Below are 16,716 nucleotides of genomic sequence, written 5' to 3'. Positions count from 1 at the left end.
CCTGCACTCACCCAAGACCAGCAGCAAGAACTAAAAATGCTGCTTAGTAAATATCAACAGGTGTTTTCCAACAAGCCGGGGATAGTGAAGGGAGTGATGCATCGGATCCACACAGGGGATGCACCCCCGCAGGCAGTATCCCCATACCGAGTAACGGGACCCTATAGGGACAAGGTGCGGAAGGAGCTGGACGAAATGCTGAGGGAGAACATAATCGTCCCCTCTTCTAGTCCTTGGTCCTCTCCGATAGTCCTTGTGGACAAGCCTGATGGGAGCATTAGGTTTTGTGTCGATTACAGGAAGTTAAACCGTGTAACCACTCCTGATGCCTACCCAATGCCCAGGCTAGACAACCTGATTGAAACCATAGGGGGTTGTCGGTTCATCTCATCATTGGACCTGGTAAAGGGATATTGGCAATTAAGAATTGATCCCAGGGATCAAGAAAAGACTGCCTTTTGCAGCCCTTTTGGTCTCTATGAGTTTCGAGTCCTGAGCTTTGGTCTCAGAAATGCACCAGCCACATTCCAAAGGCTGATGGACCAGACCTTGGCAGGGCTCAGTGACTTTACAGTGGCCTACATTGACGACATAGGGATCTTCAGTAATACCTGGGAAGATCACCTGATACACCTGGAGTTAGTGCTGCAGAGGTTAAGTGCAGCAGGGCTAACCGTAAAGGCCAGCAAGTGTCAGCTGGGTAGCCCAGAAATAAAATACTTGGGTCACATGGTAGGGGGAGGAATGATAAAACCCCTGGAGGCCAAAATAGAAGCTGTTCGTGATTGGCCTAGACCCAACACCAAGAAAAAAGTCAAATCATTTCTTGGGTTGGTGGGCTACTACAGAAAGTTCATCCCGAGGTTTAGCGAGATTGCGGCTCCGCTGACCGATCTGACGAGGAAGACGGCTGATGACCGCATCCCGTGGACCAGCGACTGTGAGGCGGCGTTCCAGAGGTTGAAGGAGGCGTTAATCAACTATCCAGTCCTGCGGGCTCCAGACTTCGACCAGGAGTTCATCATCTACACCGATGCGTCTAACAGCGGCGTAGGAGCAGTTCTGTGCCAGGAGGATGAGAATGGTGACCAGCATCCAGTGTCCTACCTGAGTAGGAAACTTCAAAAAGGTGAGAGACATTTGGCAACCGTGGAGAAGGAGTGTTTGGCCATAGTCTACGCGATCCAGAAGGCCAAGCCTTACATCTGGGGAAGACATTTTATTCTGTGTACTGACCATTCACCATTGCAATGGTTAAAGACAATGAAAACCCACAATAGCAAACTTATGAGGTGGGCTTTAAACCTACAGGACTATGACTTTGAAGTGAAGGTGGTCAGAGGGTCAGTGAACTGTGTTGCTGACGCCTTATCAAGAAGACCTGAAGAATGAAGACGGCGAAAGAAACATGGACTATGTGTATATAATGATGACAAAAGTTAAATGTACCTGTTTTTTGAATTTGGTTTGTATGAATAAAGGTAAATTGATGTAATGTATATGGTAAATGTTTAAATGCCTAAATTGCTATGGTTAACTTAGAATGTAAGTATAAGTGAGTATTATATGGTATTGAATGTATAATTGTTGTTGTGTATTTTACCCAGGTTGTTTTTTGGTGAAAAGCACGTTAGCTTTCCCCCTACAAAACAACTTATAAAGAGGGGAGGTGTTACATACAGCACTGATGTTACCTGTCTGTCATGGGTTTGGAGGGAAAGTTCCATCCTATGGGGAGTGGAAGGCGGGACATCAGGAGGAGGGGCTGTACTGTATAAATATGTGATGCCTGTGTGGTGAAGAGGTCACACTGAGAGAAGCTGGGAGACACTGGGTTGTGACGAAGCAGCAGCTGGGAAGAAGAAGCTGTTGTGGGAGTCTGTGTGTCAGACAGGGTACTACTGTGTGTCAGAGTACCAACCTGATAGGTTCAGGTGTCTGTGGGTTAGCCAGAACTGATAGGTTCAGGGTCTGTGCTTCAAGTTAAGGGTTCTGTGTGAACCAAACTGTATGCATGTATGAGTGAAAGTAAGCCACGTTACTTTATGTTATTCACCTGATCATTTTATTATCCCTGTGAGTATTTAAATAAACCTTATTCTTTTTATTGTTTAAAAATCCATCCCTGGTCTGTGTGACTTCTTACAGGGAATGGTTGGTGGCAGCTTAGTGTAACTGTGTGACATATCCCAGTAGGTCTGGGTTTGTCACAAGGACTTCTTAGGATGACAGCAGGGACGTACCTAAATTAGGTGGTTGTTGCTGAAAATAATCGTGTTCAGATGTTAGCCCCGCAGGCTTAATAAAACCGCAAGGAGACAGCACAAGCCTGTCATCACTTTTGCTCATCTCCTCACATGGAGAGAAATCTCCTATGCTTGGGAACACAAAAAACATGCCTCCATGCAGTAGACAGTGCTAGAAAATCAAAAGCAGGACTAAGTTGTGCAATATAGCTAGTATCACAGGCTCCCCCGCTCAAATCCCGTTGTCCCACTGGCTCCAGATCCTTTGGTACCTCTCAACTTCTCTTGATCTTTTTGCCCTGTCTTTTTAACATCTTAAGGATTCCACTCCTGTGTTAATAACACATTGTTAGTTTTGTCTGTTGTTTGTATCCTCATCAAGTCATGGCCCCACCACCATGTGTAAATATAGACGATATGGTATAACCATTCCATGTGTCTGAAAAAGGGGATTTTGATCCGTGAAACCTCACAACAAAACAACGCAGGCGCAGAACTAACCCATTCGTCTGCATTCACAGAGACCACGAAGAAGAGCAACTGTTACTCAAACATCACATTTCCTTCTCTCTCACGCTCTTTCCATTTCTCTCTATGTCATTGTGTCAAGATGCTAAGACTAACACAGCTACTCTTTAGTAACTTACTACAGCAGACGCGGAGCTTGAGATGTTACTTTTAAAGCAGATGGTCATAATGGCATGTGGAAGCCACCCATAATTTATTACACATTTAATTATTATATTATAATACTACACCATCTAGTGGCCTTGCCACTAGATGGGTAGCGAGGTTAGGTAGCGAGGTTCCAAACCGTTTGATCTGTGGGAGGTGGAGGATTTTGTCAGAAGCCTGCTCAGTTATGGATGGATTTAGCATATTGTTATGCTCACTCTAGAGGTGTACAAAGTAGTTTTCAGTCTACAACCCTCCACGATTCTGAGAGTTCTTGTCCAGAATACAAGATCTGCATACCTCTAGCTCAGGGGTCTCCAAACTATGGCCCACGGGTCACTCTTCATTTGAAATTTAAAAAATCAAGAAGGGGGCGTGATGGGGAAAAAGTTAGCAATTCTGTGTTCTAATTTACGGATCACGCTCTTTATTGGCAGCTACTTTGCCTCTCATTGAAGTTTATCGATTACTAAATTATAAATCAACAACTGAAACAGCAGAAATAAAACATGGAACCAAATAAAGCAGTCAATACAAAGTTGCATGAAACAAGAACAGTTTCAAAAATCTGCTTAAATTTCTTGGGACCACATGCAACTCTCAAAGGAAAACAATACCAAAAACTGTCCGAAGCTCTGTATTTACAGCCTGACAATTTGACAGTTCACAGGAGGGGGGCCAGCAAGGTCTCTGAGGACAAGCACGGGGACCTGGTGGCTTCATAGGGGCAGAGACAATCTTTCAAAAACAGGTGCTCTGAACTCATTCAGCAGTTTAAAGGTCAGAGAAAAACTTCGAACTGAGCCTAGGAATCGAAAGCCAACCTACACAACTGGTACTGAGATGATATAATATGATATCCATGTCAAGCCCCTAGAATATCCTGACAGTTGACTTCTGTATTTAAAAAAAAAAGTTTCCCTGCTGTCTTTCATGACCATAATCTAGTCTGGAAGTGAGAAGGACGTGTGTAACTGAAGGTACATCCGTTTTCTTCCAGTACGGACACAACCAATGAGGAACCAGCCAACCCTGACCAAAGGGGGGGGACCTCTCCTAGCCATTGAGACCACTAAATACTGCCAAGGTGAGGGAAATCTCCAAGAATGGATCCCCATCATCGTCCAGCGACTGGCGCCCACTTCTTTAGATGCATTTGGACGTTGTAGATCAGTAAGTAGGCTACGAAACATATAAAAATATAAAAAATAGAATTTAAGTCTCTAAGGTGCCATAAGACTCCTTGTTTTTTCTGGGGGGAAAACCCAGTTGATGTAGGACTTGATGGATCAAGTCCATCAAGTCTTGATGGATCAAGTCCAAGTTATCAGTTTTTGGGGAATACACCTAGACCGAGCACTCTCTATAGAGGCTCAGATATTGGCTGTGGCCAAAAGTGCCTTTTATCAACTTCAGTTGATTGCCCAGTTGCACCCCTACCTGAATATGAAATGCTTAGTAACAGTGATTCATGCATTGGTAATCTCAAAAACAGACTACTGTAATGCTCTCTACATAGGGCTGCCCTTGAAAACAGTGCGGAAACTTCAGCAGGTCGAAAATGCGGCAGCCAGACTGATTTCTGGGATGAGTACATTTGACCTTAGATCCCCAGTCTTGGCTCACCTGTACTAACTCCATGTCAGTTTCCATGCTCAATTCAAGGTGCCGATTACAACTCACAAAGCCCTTCACGGTTTAGGACTTCAAGATTTTTTGGAATGTCTTTCATGGAAAACTGCTTCCTGTTTCACCTGCTCCTCGCAATCCAAGTTGCTAAAAATGGCCACATCAAAGGAGGTCAAAAAGGCAACAAGGAATCAGGCCTTCTTGGTGTTGGCTCCCGACTGAGGTATGCCAGGCTCCTTCCCTCCTAACCTTCAGGAAATTAGTACAGAAAGAAACATGCCAAGCTGCCTTCAGGAACTTGTTCCCCTGATGCCCGTAATAAGAATTTTAAAATTTTTCCCTCTTCTTGTGCTTTTCTTTTAATTTTACATCTATATTGTTGAACCACAAGATCACTCTTGGGGTTGTGTGAGGTTCTAAGTTTTTAATTTGTAGTGCATCCACTGGAGCAGCGGTCCCCAACCTTTTTGGAGCTGCGGACCAGTTGGGAGGGGTGGGCTCCGTGCACGGGGAGGCGGCACACGCCCCCCCACGAGTGTGACACCTCACAAGCGCGACATGCCCACCGTTCATGCGTGCGGGGGGAGGTGGCAATCCGTCTCCACGGCCCAGTCCTGGGAAGCCCACGGATCGGCACCGGGCCACGGACCAGGGGTTGGGGACCCCTGCACTAGAGGGATGGCATGTAAATCGAATACATGAATTTTTAGTGTTTTTTGAACCAAGTTTCAATGGAGGAAATTTCCTGGTAGTTGCATTTGAAAGCAAGACAGCAACCCCTAGAAAAACTAATTCATTTGGCTGAAATTTTGGGACACCAAGGCAGGCAGAGCCTTTCAGGTTCTTTAAGAGAGGAGAGGATACCAAGGTTTATTTTTTCCTTGTAGGAAAAGAGGCCTACATACCAGTTCTCTTCCTTTTCAAACTAGGAACATGGTCATCTAAATTGCTGGCTTTTGATACAGGAAGGAAATGCTCATGTGAAGCAGAAGGCGTAACGTTGTCTTCTTCTCTATTAGCAGCACAAGAGGGATCCCGAATTGGTGGAGCAGGCATCTGTAGACAGAACGGGAGTGTTAAAAACCTCTTAAAGGGCTACACCAAATGATTAATTTCAGGAACGATCTCTTCCGGGTGGAAAACCATTCCCATCCAAATGTAGTAACGATGCCAAATAAAGTTTAGAGCAGTTAACACATTACTAGCAACAGCAGCAGAGCCCAGATATCTCTCTTCCACGCTATTATGTCCAAAAAGTTCCTAAATAAGGAAACAAATCCTGTGACTACTTTATTGTTAACATTTAAGAAATACAAAAGTTTCTGCGGAATCAAATTTAAAAATAATCCACCCACTGGAACATCCTGTGCCCAACAAATGTTTCTAGAAAGCTACAGGCTTGGATAGCAACCATCAATGTGAATGTTTTACTAAGCCACCACATCCAGTAGCTATTAAACTAACCTATCCTCTGTATATTTGGCTAACCATTCTAAGCTAGAAAGTCATCTCCACAATCAGCAGATACGAATGTCGTAAATTACTAATGCATAATGCCTGTTGTTCATCTTTCACCTTGTTTTTATGTGTTGTCAAGTCACTTCTGAAGCATGGCAAGGTTATGATTTAGCAACCTTCAAAACGTCCTCACATTAAAAGCACTCCGCAGGTTTTGCATATGTAAAGCCATGGCTTTGTTTACTGAGCCAACCCATCTTATATTTGGCACTCTTCCGACTCCCTCCAACTTTTCTCAGCATTACTGTTTTTTTTTCCTAGTGAATCTTGTGTTCTCATAATGTGTCGAAATAGTCACTGTCAATGGTTGTTGTGGGTTTTTCGGTTAGCTTGAGTTTCTCTGCCACTGTTTGTGAAAGATCATCCACTACTTTCATCTTCCACTCCTCATGCCACCACCCAGTAGCTGCCCTTCAGGAGTTTCTCTGCCACCAATATCACTGGAACTATTATCTTCTACTGAAGTGACCACTAGTCTAGAGAAAGGTGGATGCATCTTAGTTTGGTTTCACTCTTGGTTGACCCTCTTACAAGTCCAGACTAGCCTCCTGACAGTGTTGCTTTCAGCTTCCCCAACACTCAAAGCCACCCACCATGTTAAGAGGAAGATCCTTCACCTACCATCAGTAATTTCCTTTGAAGTTCAAGTTCTAATACTGTCAGACTTCAGAGAAAAAACATAATTCACTCATTCCATACTCTATAATTTTATTTATACATTCTAATCTCACCCATACTTTGTTGTTATGTGCTAGCAAGTCAGAACTGATTTACAGTGAACCTAATAGGGTTTTCAAGGTAAGTGAGGTAGTTAAGGAATGTTCCACACCGCCAGTGAGCTCCATGGCTAAGCGGAGGTTCGAAACCAGGCCTCTTGAATCCTAATCCCTAAATTGTGTACCCATCCCCTATACTTTAGCTTTTCTTTTTTGGCGAGAGGCCAAGAAGTCTCACCAACTTTTGTCTTCCAATTTTTCCTGTTTTCTTTGAGTTCCAGGATATACCCAGAGGCAAGAAAATGAGACAATAAACATTAACGTGATGACAAGGAACTAATAAAGAAACACACAGAGATATAATTTTTTAAAAGCAGTTCTCATGTGCCATTAGTAGCGGCTGGTACTCTGATACTTGTCCAATTCTTTGGAAATCAGTAGAGTCAAAACTGGAGGGGCCTTATTTATTTATTTACTGCAAAAAAGTTCCATGACTTTACAAGTTAAATCCAATGGATGGGGGTTTACTTTGTTATTTTCCAAGAGGGAGCAATTGATTTAACGTCTTTGCACCAAAACAGCAAAGAATTATACAGCACCTTTAACAGAAACATTATGGCATGCACACTACCTGGATTGTTTATACTACCATAAATCATTTCCTCTTAAAGATGCCACACTTTTATGAATATCTGTTTATGAACCAAGAGGAGCTACTAAGAACAAAGCATCTTGGACCCCAATAGCAATCTGTGAAAAGCAGGCTGTTTGCTCAGAAACACTGCCAGTATGGTACCCTGGAGTCAGCCATGAAACTACGAGCTTTCATATATCACTGCTTGATACCTACGCAATTTTGTGCAGTACGGAAGAAATGAGACACCTCTCTGACTACATGTCCAAAATTCTCATAAATCTTGACGTAAGGTCGGACCCAGGAAGGTAACTGGGCTCTTGTATCTATATTCATGAACCTGTTGTGAATTGAAAACAAGAACCAGCTTTGTTACAAATGCCATTTCTAGGAAGATGGTATTGCATAGACGAGGGTAGGCAATCTGGTGCCTAGAGAAGTTTTTGTCTCGGACTACTACCGTGTTTCCCCGAAAATAAGACAGGGTCTTATATTAATTTTTGCTCCAGAAATGCATTAGGGCTTATTTTCAGGGGATGTTTTATTTTATTTTTTTCATATACAACCATCTACATTAATTCACATACAGTCATGTCATCTTCTGGTTGCTGCACAAGGGTGGAGGGCAGGGTTTCACTGAACTGGGGCTTATTTTTGGGGTAGGGCTTCTATGACGAGCATCCTGAAAAATCACACTAGGGCTTATTTTCAGGTTAGATCTCATTTTCGGGGAAACAGGGTATAAGCCCCAGGCAGGATAGTCAATAGTTAGAGATTATCAGAAATCATCAGTATCGTGTTGTGTATGTGCAAAATATTGTAGCACTTTGGAAACTCACCAATGTACTTCAGTGTGAGCTAGGATCCTATTGAATCCTTGACCTTGCAGAAGCAGTCCCATCAGCCAATATCAGAGGAGGGAATCTCCTCCCTGCAGCCACAATGCACTCACAGCAGAATCATCATCATTTTAGAACTACAGAGCTGGAAGGGAGCCTGTGAATCATCAAGTTCCCTGACAAAGTGGGGAATTGAACTCCCAACCGCTGGCTTTGCAGCCAGATGCCTAAACCACAAAGCTATCTTTGATGTTCTCCTTCTCTCTCTCTCCCCTGCCTCTCTGCAGAACTCAGAATAATGTCTGGAAGGGTTTTTGAATCCTCTGCAGCAGATACACAGGGCACAAAGGGAGATCTCCTAGCTTTGGGATTCTCTGATGGGCTTCTTCCCATAAGAACCCAACTAGATTCTGACTAAAGGGAAAAGTATAGGACGGAAGAGCTGTGACTTGGCAGTTTGTACACGTAAAATGAATCTCATGGGTCACAAGTTGCCTTTCTCATATGTTTATAAATTCTAAGTTGAAACCTGCGAAATCAAGTTATGAGCCATGTACCAATTACTCTACTAGATGGCAGTACATGAGAACAAATGACAAATATTGGCCCAAATCCTGTTGCTTAGTATAGTAAATTACACTACAGTAAGTGCACTGAATCAATGGAGATTTAGTAAATCACCTCCATACGTTCCATTGACTCAAATGGGTTTACTCCAGTGGCTGCTTATTTTAGCACAAATCACTACTAGAGTGGGCCCATTTGGAGTTGACTGACAAAATCCGCATTGCCTCAGTGAGCAAACTCTAGTGCAAATTACTACATTAAGCAATACGATTTTGGCCATTCACCTCTTGCGCTATCAGTGATTTGCATTATGAGTACAGTGGTGCCCCGCATAGCGAGGTTAATCCGTTCCGGATTAAGCTTCGCTATGTGAAAACTTCGCTAAACATCGTTTAATGCGTTCCAAATGGGCACAAAACTCACCCTTTAGTGAAGTTTCAGGGTCCGGCAGCCATTTTCGCGCCCTCCCCTCGCTTACCGAGGGCGCGAAAACGCTGGGCGCGGCCATTTTAGGCGTCTGGCGGCCATTTTGAAACCGCCGAACAGCTGATCTGCGGGCGTCCCAAAGCGAAGATCGGTAAGCGAAACGCTTACTGATCTCCGCTATGCGAGTTTTGCCCATCGGGGCTGACGCTATGCCTCCGCATTAGCGATCCCGAAAATGGGATCGCTATGCGGATTCGTCGTTATACGGTGCGCTCGTTAAGCGAGGCACCACTGTATTCTGTCAAGGTACTTATTTGCATGTGGACCAAATCACTTGTAAAGAAGAATACTAGTTGTACAAGGAACTTCAATAATTAGCCTGACCACACAGCAATCTTCCCCTTCAGCACAGATGTTTACATGTGAAAAATGTAATGATTACAAACTTTTAGTACACCTGAACTGCTGTGATTGCAATTTCCTTGGCATGCAGATAACATGTCGCAAAGAAAGAACACAAACAAAGTTACTTTTCCAGGCATAACATCTCAGGCAGGAAAGCAAGGAAGCGGCATTGGGTGCAAAGGATTCAAGCAGAAGGAAGAGAAGGGAGTTCACTCTAGAAATTTTAATCAAACATGAAGGATAGTTACCTGTGGTCACAGAGGAAGATGGCACCATAGTCCTGTCGGTGCCGGATGACTCTGCCTATGGCCTGGTTTACTGCGCGAGAAGCCTGCTGTTTGTACCAGTGGTTCCCAGATAAATACTGATGGGGGGAAGACAGTGTTTTGTTTTTTATTTGAAGGGTTCCCTTTTTCACAGCTTTGAGCCCAACCCCTCCCCACTTTTAAGGACCAAAATTGAATGCTGCCCTTTAAAGAACGATGTGGCCTGAAAATAGATTAGCAAAGCATACGTACTTATAGTCCCTTAGCTGTCTGCCATCAGGGCATATATTATGCTTTCAGTTTACAGTCAGTAAAAAATCAACAATGGATCAGAGGATTTTTGTGTTACAAAATCAAAGTCAAACCACAATAAACCCATTTTACAATAATCTCTGATGTACCTGTTTGAGATATTTATTTAATCATCTTTACATACTTAACGGGCAGAGAGAGGCTTCCTTAATACTGGGTCTACGGACGGATTATTCCGAAGTAAAATTTGTAACAAATTACTGATCAAAACACAGCGGTGTGTTCATCTGACCCTCCAAGGTAAACAAAAGATATGCATAAATAGATAATGGGTTAGCACCGCTTTACGTCTGGTCTGCTGCCAGCTTCGAACAAATAAATCTGATTATATTTTAATGGACCCAAACCACATTTCTAGCAATCCTCGTATAAATAATCCTGCCAATTTTGGAAACTTTCAGCCACACTAATGATCATTCAAGAAGTTATTGGGGTGGGGTGGGGAATTCACAAAAAAAAAAACAAAACCCTACGAGGGACAAGAAGAATTCACAAAAAAACCCTACAAGGCCGCCTAGAGTGGTCGCAATGACCAGATAGGTGGGGTGTAAATAGAATAAATAAGAAGACGAAGAAGAAGAAGAAGCATTCAAGCAATCTGTTATGATTTTTGGTCATTACCTGTCCACCCGCACTTTTTGCTTTCATCTCGTCCAAGAACTGCATCTTTAAAATGACTCTGGGGTCCATGCGAGGAGGAAAAGGGAGGCCGGTGATGATGACACCCCGTCCGTTTCTGTCAGCAAAGTCCAACCCTTCACTGGCCTGGAGATAAACAATCCGGTCAGTGACATGGGTTCCTGGCAGAAACAAATTGCTGCACGACTCAGCATGCATCCTTCTCTCCCCGTTTATCCTGCATCTCCACAGAGAAACTTATTATATCTTGATTTATATTGGCTGAAATCCTGTTGCTCAGTAATAAAGATCATAACACTTTGTCCAGTCCTAGCCAGTAAATAAAAGAGCTGCCTCCGTGATACTTCGGGGTGGGCACACATTCACGGATTGGCACTCCGAAGAACTGCAGCAGCAGCTTTTTGTTTACTGCCTAGGAATAGACTGAATGTAACCCGTTCTCATGCTGAAGGAAGAGCCCTTGAAGTCAAGGTACATATACCGGGGGAAAGGGCATGTACTAATGTGTCTTTTTCTGATCGCAGAAATTCTAGAATTATTTCGACAAAGTTCCGCACATGTGCGGATCACCCAGAGTGTGATTTACAGAGGCCACGAAGAAGAAGTGCCTATGCCGGCTTCTTAACTTGTGGCAATTGGCTGCTGAGATTTATGTCAGTGGCATTATGCAGGCAGATGCAAGCAACAGGATTCTGGCCACAACAGTTGTATGCAACTCTTCTGCCCCAAAATGAGGTTTTCAGAATGGCAGATACTCATAAAAATAAATCATATGAAAACAAGGTGAGATTTAAAATAAATGAAAAATAGAAGCAGTAACGAAGATCGTAAGAGAGGTAGTAGCAGAGAGAAAGCAGGAAGTAAGGTCACACGATCCACACCAGAAAGAACAGCAATGTTTGGTTCTTCTTCGCTTTGAGATGCTCCCTTTCCTGCTGGCAATGATGAGAACATTCATAATGTCAACAATGCCTTGCTCCAGAGTAAGCAATGTAGTGGAGCAGTGGCCAGTTTTGCCACTGGCTTTCTATGGGAATGTTCTCCGTTTAAAAGAAAGGTTGGCAAATACTGAAACATTTACAATTTGTCCCATTAATCAACAGCAAATATCTTATGTACAGATCCTAGTTTTCAGAAACATACCTTTCCACGACACACCGCCGTGAAAACAGCACCATTAGATTTGGGACAGGCAATCTTCTCATAATAGGCATCTATTACCTAGGAGAAAAACTTTGATCCATGAATACAGATGTGTGTGTTCTGCTTTTAATGACATACGCAGTAACTATGACTCCAGGTTTCTATTTATTATGCATCAAGTGGGATCTTGTGCTCAAAGGACTTATTTCCATCTGATTTTATTTGAATTTATTCTATCTTGTGTTTTCTTGCTCTTTGCATCTGGGGCAATTACACTTGATTCTGCATATGCAAATATCCCTTTGGACATGGGGCTGGTTATACCCCCTCCCCACAAATTCCCAATTTTTGCTGGGGATGTAACTATCCCAAAACCGGCACAGTCTATAGTCTACAGTCTCTGTTTTAAAATCCCAGTGTGTGGGGATTAACTAAATGAATAATCCTTTCTTAAGAGAAACCTCATGGGGTAGCACTTAATGACATCAATTTCCATGGAATAGAAAACAAAGCATTCATTTTTTCAGACCTCTTATGTTCTGACCAATTGTGTTCAAGACGAGACAAATGACAGTAATGAAGAAAAATGAAATGCAAGTCATGAAGATGTGGAAAAAAAAAACATTAGGATTTCAATGGAATAGAAAAAAGATGGTATTATTTATGGATCAATTTGGTTGCTGAATACATATTTTTAACATAATAGTCCAAACTCTTTTCACAGAGTTTAGTATGGTGCGAGCTGATAACATCATCAGCTGATGCTAGCAAAATTAATTTTAATTAAATCCTTCCCATCCCTCCAACCCCCTTTTGAGGTTCTGATGTTCCTTAGAGCTCCCTTTTGCCCTGGGAAATTCTCTGGAAGCCATGGGGTGGGGAGTTATTTGCCACAAACTGCTGCTGAATTGCCACCATGGGGATCAGGACTATGGGTGGCGAACTAACTGCTTTTTTTGGCAATCAAAGGCTCCCACATTCCCCAGTCCTGAGACTCCCAAAGGTTTGCTTCCCCAGATCAAAAGGATGCCCTTGGGAGCCTCAGAATCTCAAAGGTGGGGAACAGGAAGCATTTAATTAATTTAAAATACATGTTACATCATCAGCTCATGCCACGCAAAGTTACACACATAGGATGCAGTTGTTATGTCTGTAAATAAAATTATTTGCAATGATGCACTATATTTCCTTGAACACACTCAGATGATCTCACTGGAAAGACAGCATGAATAACGGACAAAGAGAGTTGTAGTGTAAAGCAAGCAAGTAAAGGAAGCCTCACCCTTGGTATCCCTGTCTTTTGGAAGCATTTGGAAACGAGCAGAAGAAGAGAATTCATTATACTGGAAACACCTTCCTCTTAAAAAAAAGGGTGCCTCCAGTAGCCGTATATTAAATACAAATACATGCAACTTAATGGTTGTTGAGATGTTGTCTTTAAACAAGAATGTTTCACAGATTTCAGTAAGTGACCTTGTTAAACAGACACACCTGTCTGCTTAACAAGGTCAAAGGTCAAATGCCCAAATCACTTTCAACCCCTTGAAATTTATTAAACTAATTTTTTAAAAGCTGTGAATTTTTTAAGGGTGCATTGCACTGTTACAGTACCATTCTAGCCATGCTTACTCCGATGTGGCTTACTTCAAGAGGCGTACACGTATGATTGCAGCCCTTGCTGTTTATCTTGTTTTAATTTTGATAATCGTACGCCTTTTCGTATATTTTAATAAAAAATGCATGCACCTTTTTTTCTTAACGAACTCTCCTATTAGTCATGGAATGCAGACATGAACTTTTTTATCAGTTGTTTTAAAAAGGCCCAGAAGATGGAGAAATCTTTGTGTGCCTTGTGACGAACACGGGTCCGAAAACACACGTGTAAGCTTGGACAGAGAGCAATCAGGAGTCTGCACATGCTAAAATGGGCTGAAAGAGTCCAATTCAGCCAGCCATACTACAACACTCCTTCTCGCAGGTCTGCCCACATAAGAACACCCTGGTACTCTCAGATATTATTGTGAAAAGGTCAAGTGGGCTTTGTAGTCCTTAGACTTAACTTGCACCACTGACAGGACTCTAAGTAAGCTAGGCCGAGGCAGCACTCTCAGATGACCCTATGACAAGTGTACTGTTCAGGAAACCAAATGAGTTTTATAATCTTTATTTTATTAAAGAAAAAGCATGTTACTAAGCCAAATTAAACCAAAACAAATAAACTAGCATTGTGCTGTTTAGTTACACAGATGTAGTGAGGCAAAGAAAACATGAAAAATATAAAAGAGTTCCAAAACCTTATTAAAAATACAAAAAGACATTAAAAAGAATCAAAACAGTTCCAGAACAAGAAATCATTAGTAAAAACCAAAATAATCCAAGTTCGTTATAAAAAGGCTATAGTCCTCAGTGATACTATAGAATAAAAACCCCTAAACAAAAGTAAAAATCCATTATATGTCCCATAGTCCTTAGAAAAGAAAAATCCAGTAAATATACCATAGTCCTTACTAAATTACAAGAGCATAGTCCATATGGAGTATTCCAAGAAAAGAAGTCCATAAAGAATATTCCATAGGTAACAGTCCATAGAAAATAGTCCATGCATAGTCCTTAGGAAAAATCCCATAAGTCCAAAAGTAATCCAGCAAAGCATAGAAACCAGTCCATGTAGGTAGGCCACCAAACTCTCTCTCAAGACATCAGGGTAAGTCCCAAATGGCTGAAGTGTAGGTGACGAAACACTGAAAGGTCGGTCATGGAAAGACAATGTCCATAGGTAAAAAGTTCCTTTTTCAAGAGTAACTGGCAAGGGCCTAATGCACCTTCCCACGATGTCATCCAATCAGAGTTCGTTACTAGGCAAACAGTCCTGTTACATCACATGAATTCTTTCTCATACACAGCAGATGTTATTTGGGTTACGGTGGTTTCTCAAAGAGTCACAACAATTCCCATCTATCTAATCACACAGAGTCCTTTCTCAGGCCTTCAGAATAACATTCTCTCTGCTCGCCTAGAAAACAACTTGTCAGCATAGCACAGATACTATATACAAAGAAACAAAATGGAACCTCTCTGGCTCACTTCATAATTACAAAACCCATATGCCTTTAAAAGATTTTAACTTAAAAACCCATCTCATCACATGCCTAACAAAATATATGGAAATGTGAGGAGTCCCCACCTACATAGGGAGAGAGCTCCAAAGAATTACATTAGCCAATGGAATGCATTTATCTCATTTGCAACTACCTTTACAGCACCCCACATCCCAAACCCACTTTGAAATTCTCCTGTCTCAAAAGAAACAGGTTTTGAGCCAAGCGTCCCACAGGGCACTTGGGCAGATGTGTGGGACCAGCTGCTCAGTTGCTTTGATCAAGAACGTGGTGATACTGGGCACTTGTAACTAAGGAGGTAATCCACATTACTCACTCTGAGTCAAATCTGAAACTTCGAGAAAAACCGATCCAAACCACAGAACATTGTGCAGCGTATTACAGATGACACCAATCTACACAGCTCATCTAGCTGCACTGGAAAGATCATGTACACTGCCACAGAAGATGCTGAGATCATTTCCATCTAAACTGAACTACTGCACAGCTCAGTGGTTTGGGAGCCAGAGGTTGGGAGTTCGATTCCCCACTGTGCCTCCTTGGCAGGGGCTGGACTCAATTATTATTAGGATCCCTTCCAGCTCTGCAGTTCTGAGACGATGATGGTAATGATAATAATATGAGCTGCCTCCTCATAAGAAGGGCCCTGTTGGCTGGATCAGGCCAAGGGCCCCTCTAGTCCAGCTCCTTGTATCTCACAAGTAGCTCCACCAGATGCCTCTGGGAGCCCACAAGATCCCTGTCTCTTGATCCCCCCCCCTGCATCTGGCATACCTTTGTTTGAAGCCTGGAGATTATACATCCCCATCATGGGGGGATTCATAATCTCCTCCAAATGACTGCCCTGTGACTCTGTAAATAGTATTACAATATTTACATTCTAGCTTTCTAGCCAGAGATATGGTCAAGGCAACTAACACAGACGCCCTGTTTCTACACAGCTTGCTGCTCGGCTGGAGATGCTCCTGGCTAGCCCAGCTGTATTCAATTAATGAGCAAAGTCTTCCTGGTTGCTCCACCAGCCTGGACTGGCTCACAGAATTCCTGGAGTGAGCTGAGCAGCGATGCTGACAAGGTTATGTGCAATTGAAGTCATCTGGAGACTCAAAATGTCAGCATCTGTTTCTGTTTGTGCAACTCTTCTTCTTGGATAAAAAGACTAAAGGAAGAATCCTGGTCTTCTCCTCTGGAGCTCTGCCTCCTCTCTGAAGTCCAGGACCCCTCTTAGGTGGGCTAGCCAGAGGGTGCTGCAGGGCAGCTAAGTGCCCTTGGAAGCAGGTGGCAAAAGCTCCTTCTCCGCAAAAGCCTCGTAGACCCGGCTTGCAGCCACCAGTCTGTGCGTGGGGTAGTCTTCCTGAGAGGCGTCGCCAAACTCTGCCCTGCCCCAGCTGGCACATCTCTCACCTAGCGAAGCGTAGGATGGGGAGGAATGGGAGCTTGACCCTCTCAGGACCAGGAGGGAAGTTGACTGTAGGGTTCCTCCATTCAGGCAGCCTGCCTTTGGGGCTTTGTCTGCCAGCAGCAAGCCTGGCTTGGTCTCGACGGACTCTGGTGGCACAAGCCGCTCAATCTAGTAGCCGGT

General features: G+C 43.0%; 1 protein-coding gene across 11 annotated transcripts in view; it reads right to left on the bottom strand.

Moving 5' to 3' along the window:
- Positions 1 to 16,716, bottom strand: part of RTEL1 (regulator of telomere elongation helicase 1) — a 95,446-nt gene that overhangs the window by 26,166 nt on the left and 52,564 nt on the right. For 8 of the 11 annotated variants that reach the window (XM_078391966.1, XM_078391965.1, XM_078391972.1 and 5 more), the window contains 6 exons: positions 13,298 to 13,312; positions 12,016 to 12,093; positions 10,855 to 10,998; positions 9,904 to 10,019; positions 7,635 to 7,758; positions 5,456 to 5,606 (listed from right to left, as the gene is read on the bottom strand). In XM_078391966.1, coding sequence (XP_078248092.1) covers positions 5,456 to 5,606; positions 7,635 to 7,758; positions 9,904 to 10,019; positions 10,855 to 10,998; positions 12,016 to 12,093; positions 13,298 to 13,312 — 628 coding nt within the window. The remainder of the gene's footprint in view (positions 1 to 5,455; positions 5,607 to 7,634; positions 7,759 to 9,903; positions 10,020 to 10,854; positions 10,999 to 12,015; positions 12,094 to 13,297; positions 13,313 to 16,716) is intronic. The other 3 variants (XM_072996674.2, XM_072996678.2, XM_072996680.2) reach the window with 1 other exon arrangement.

The sequence above is a fragment of the Pogona vitticeps genome, chromosome 4 (genome assembly GCF_051106095.1).
Source record: "Pogona vitticeps strain Pit_001003342236 chromosome 4, PviZW2.1, whole genome shotgun sequence".
Lineage (NCBI taxonomy): Eukaryota > Metazoa > Chordata > Lepidosauria > Squamata > Agamidae > Pogona > Pogona vitticeps.
The sequence above is the reverse complement of the archived record's forward strand: the minus strand, read 5'-3'. Positions and strand labels throughout refer to the sequence as shown.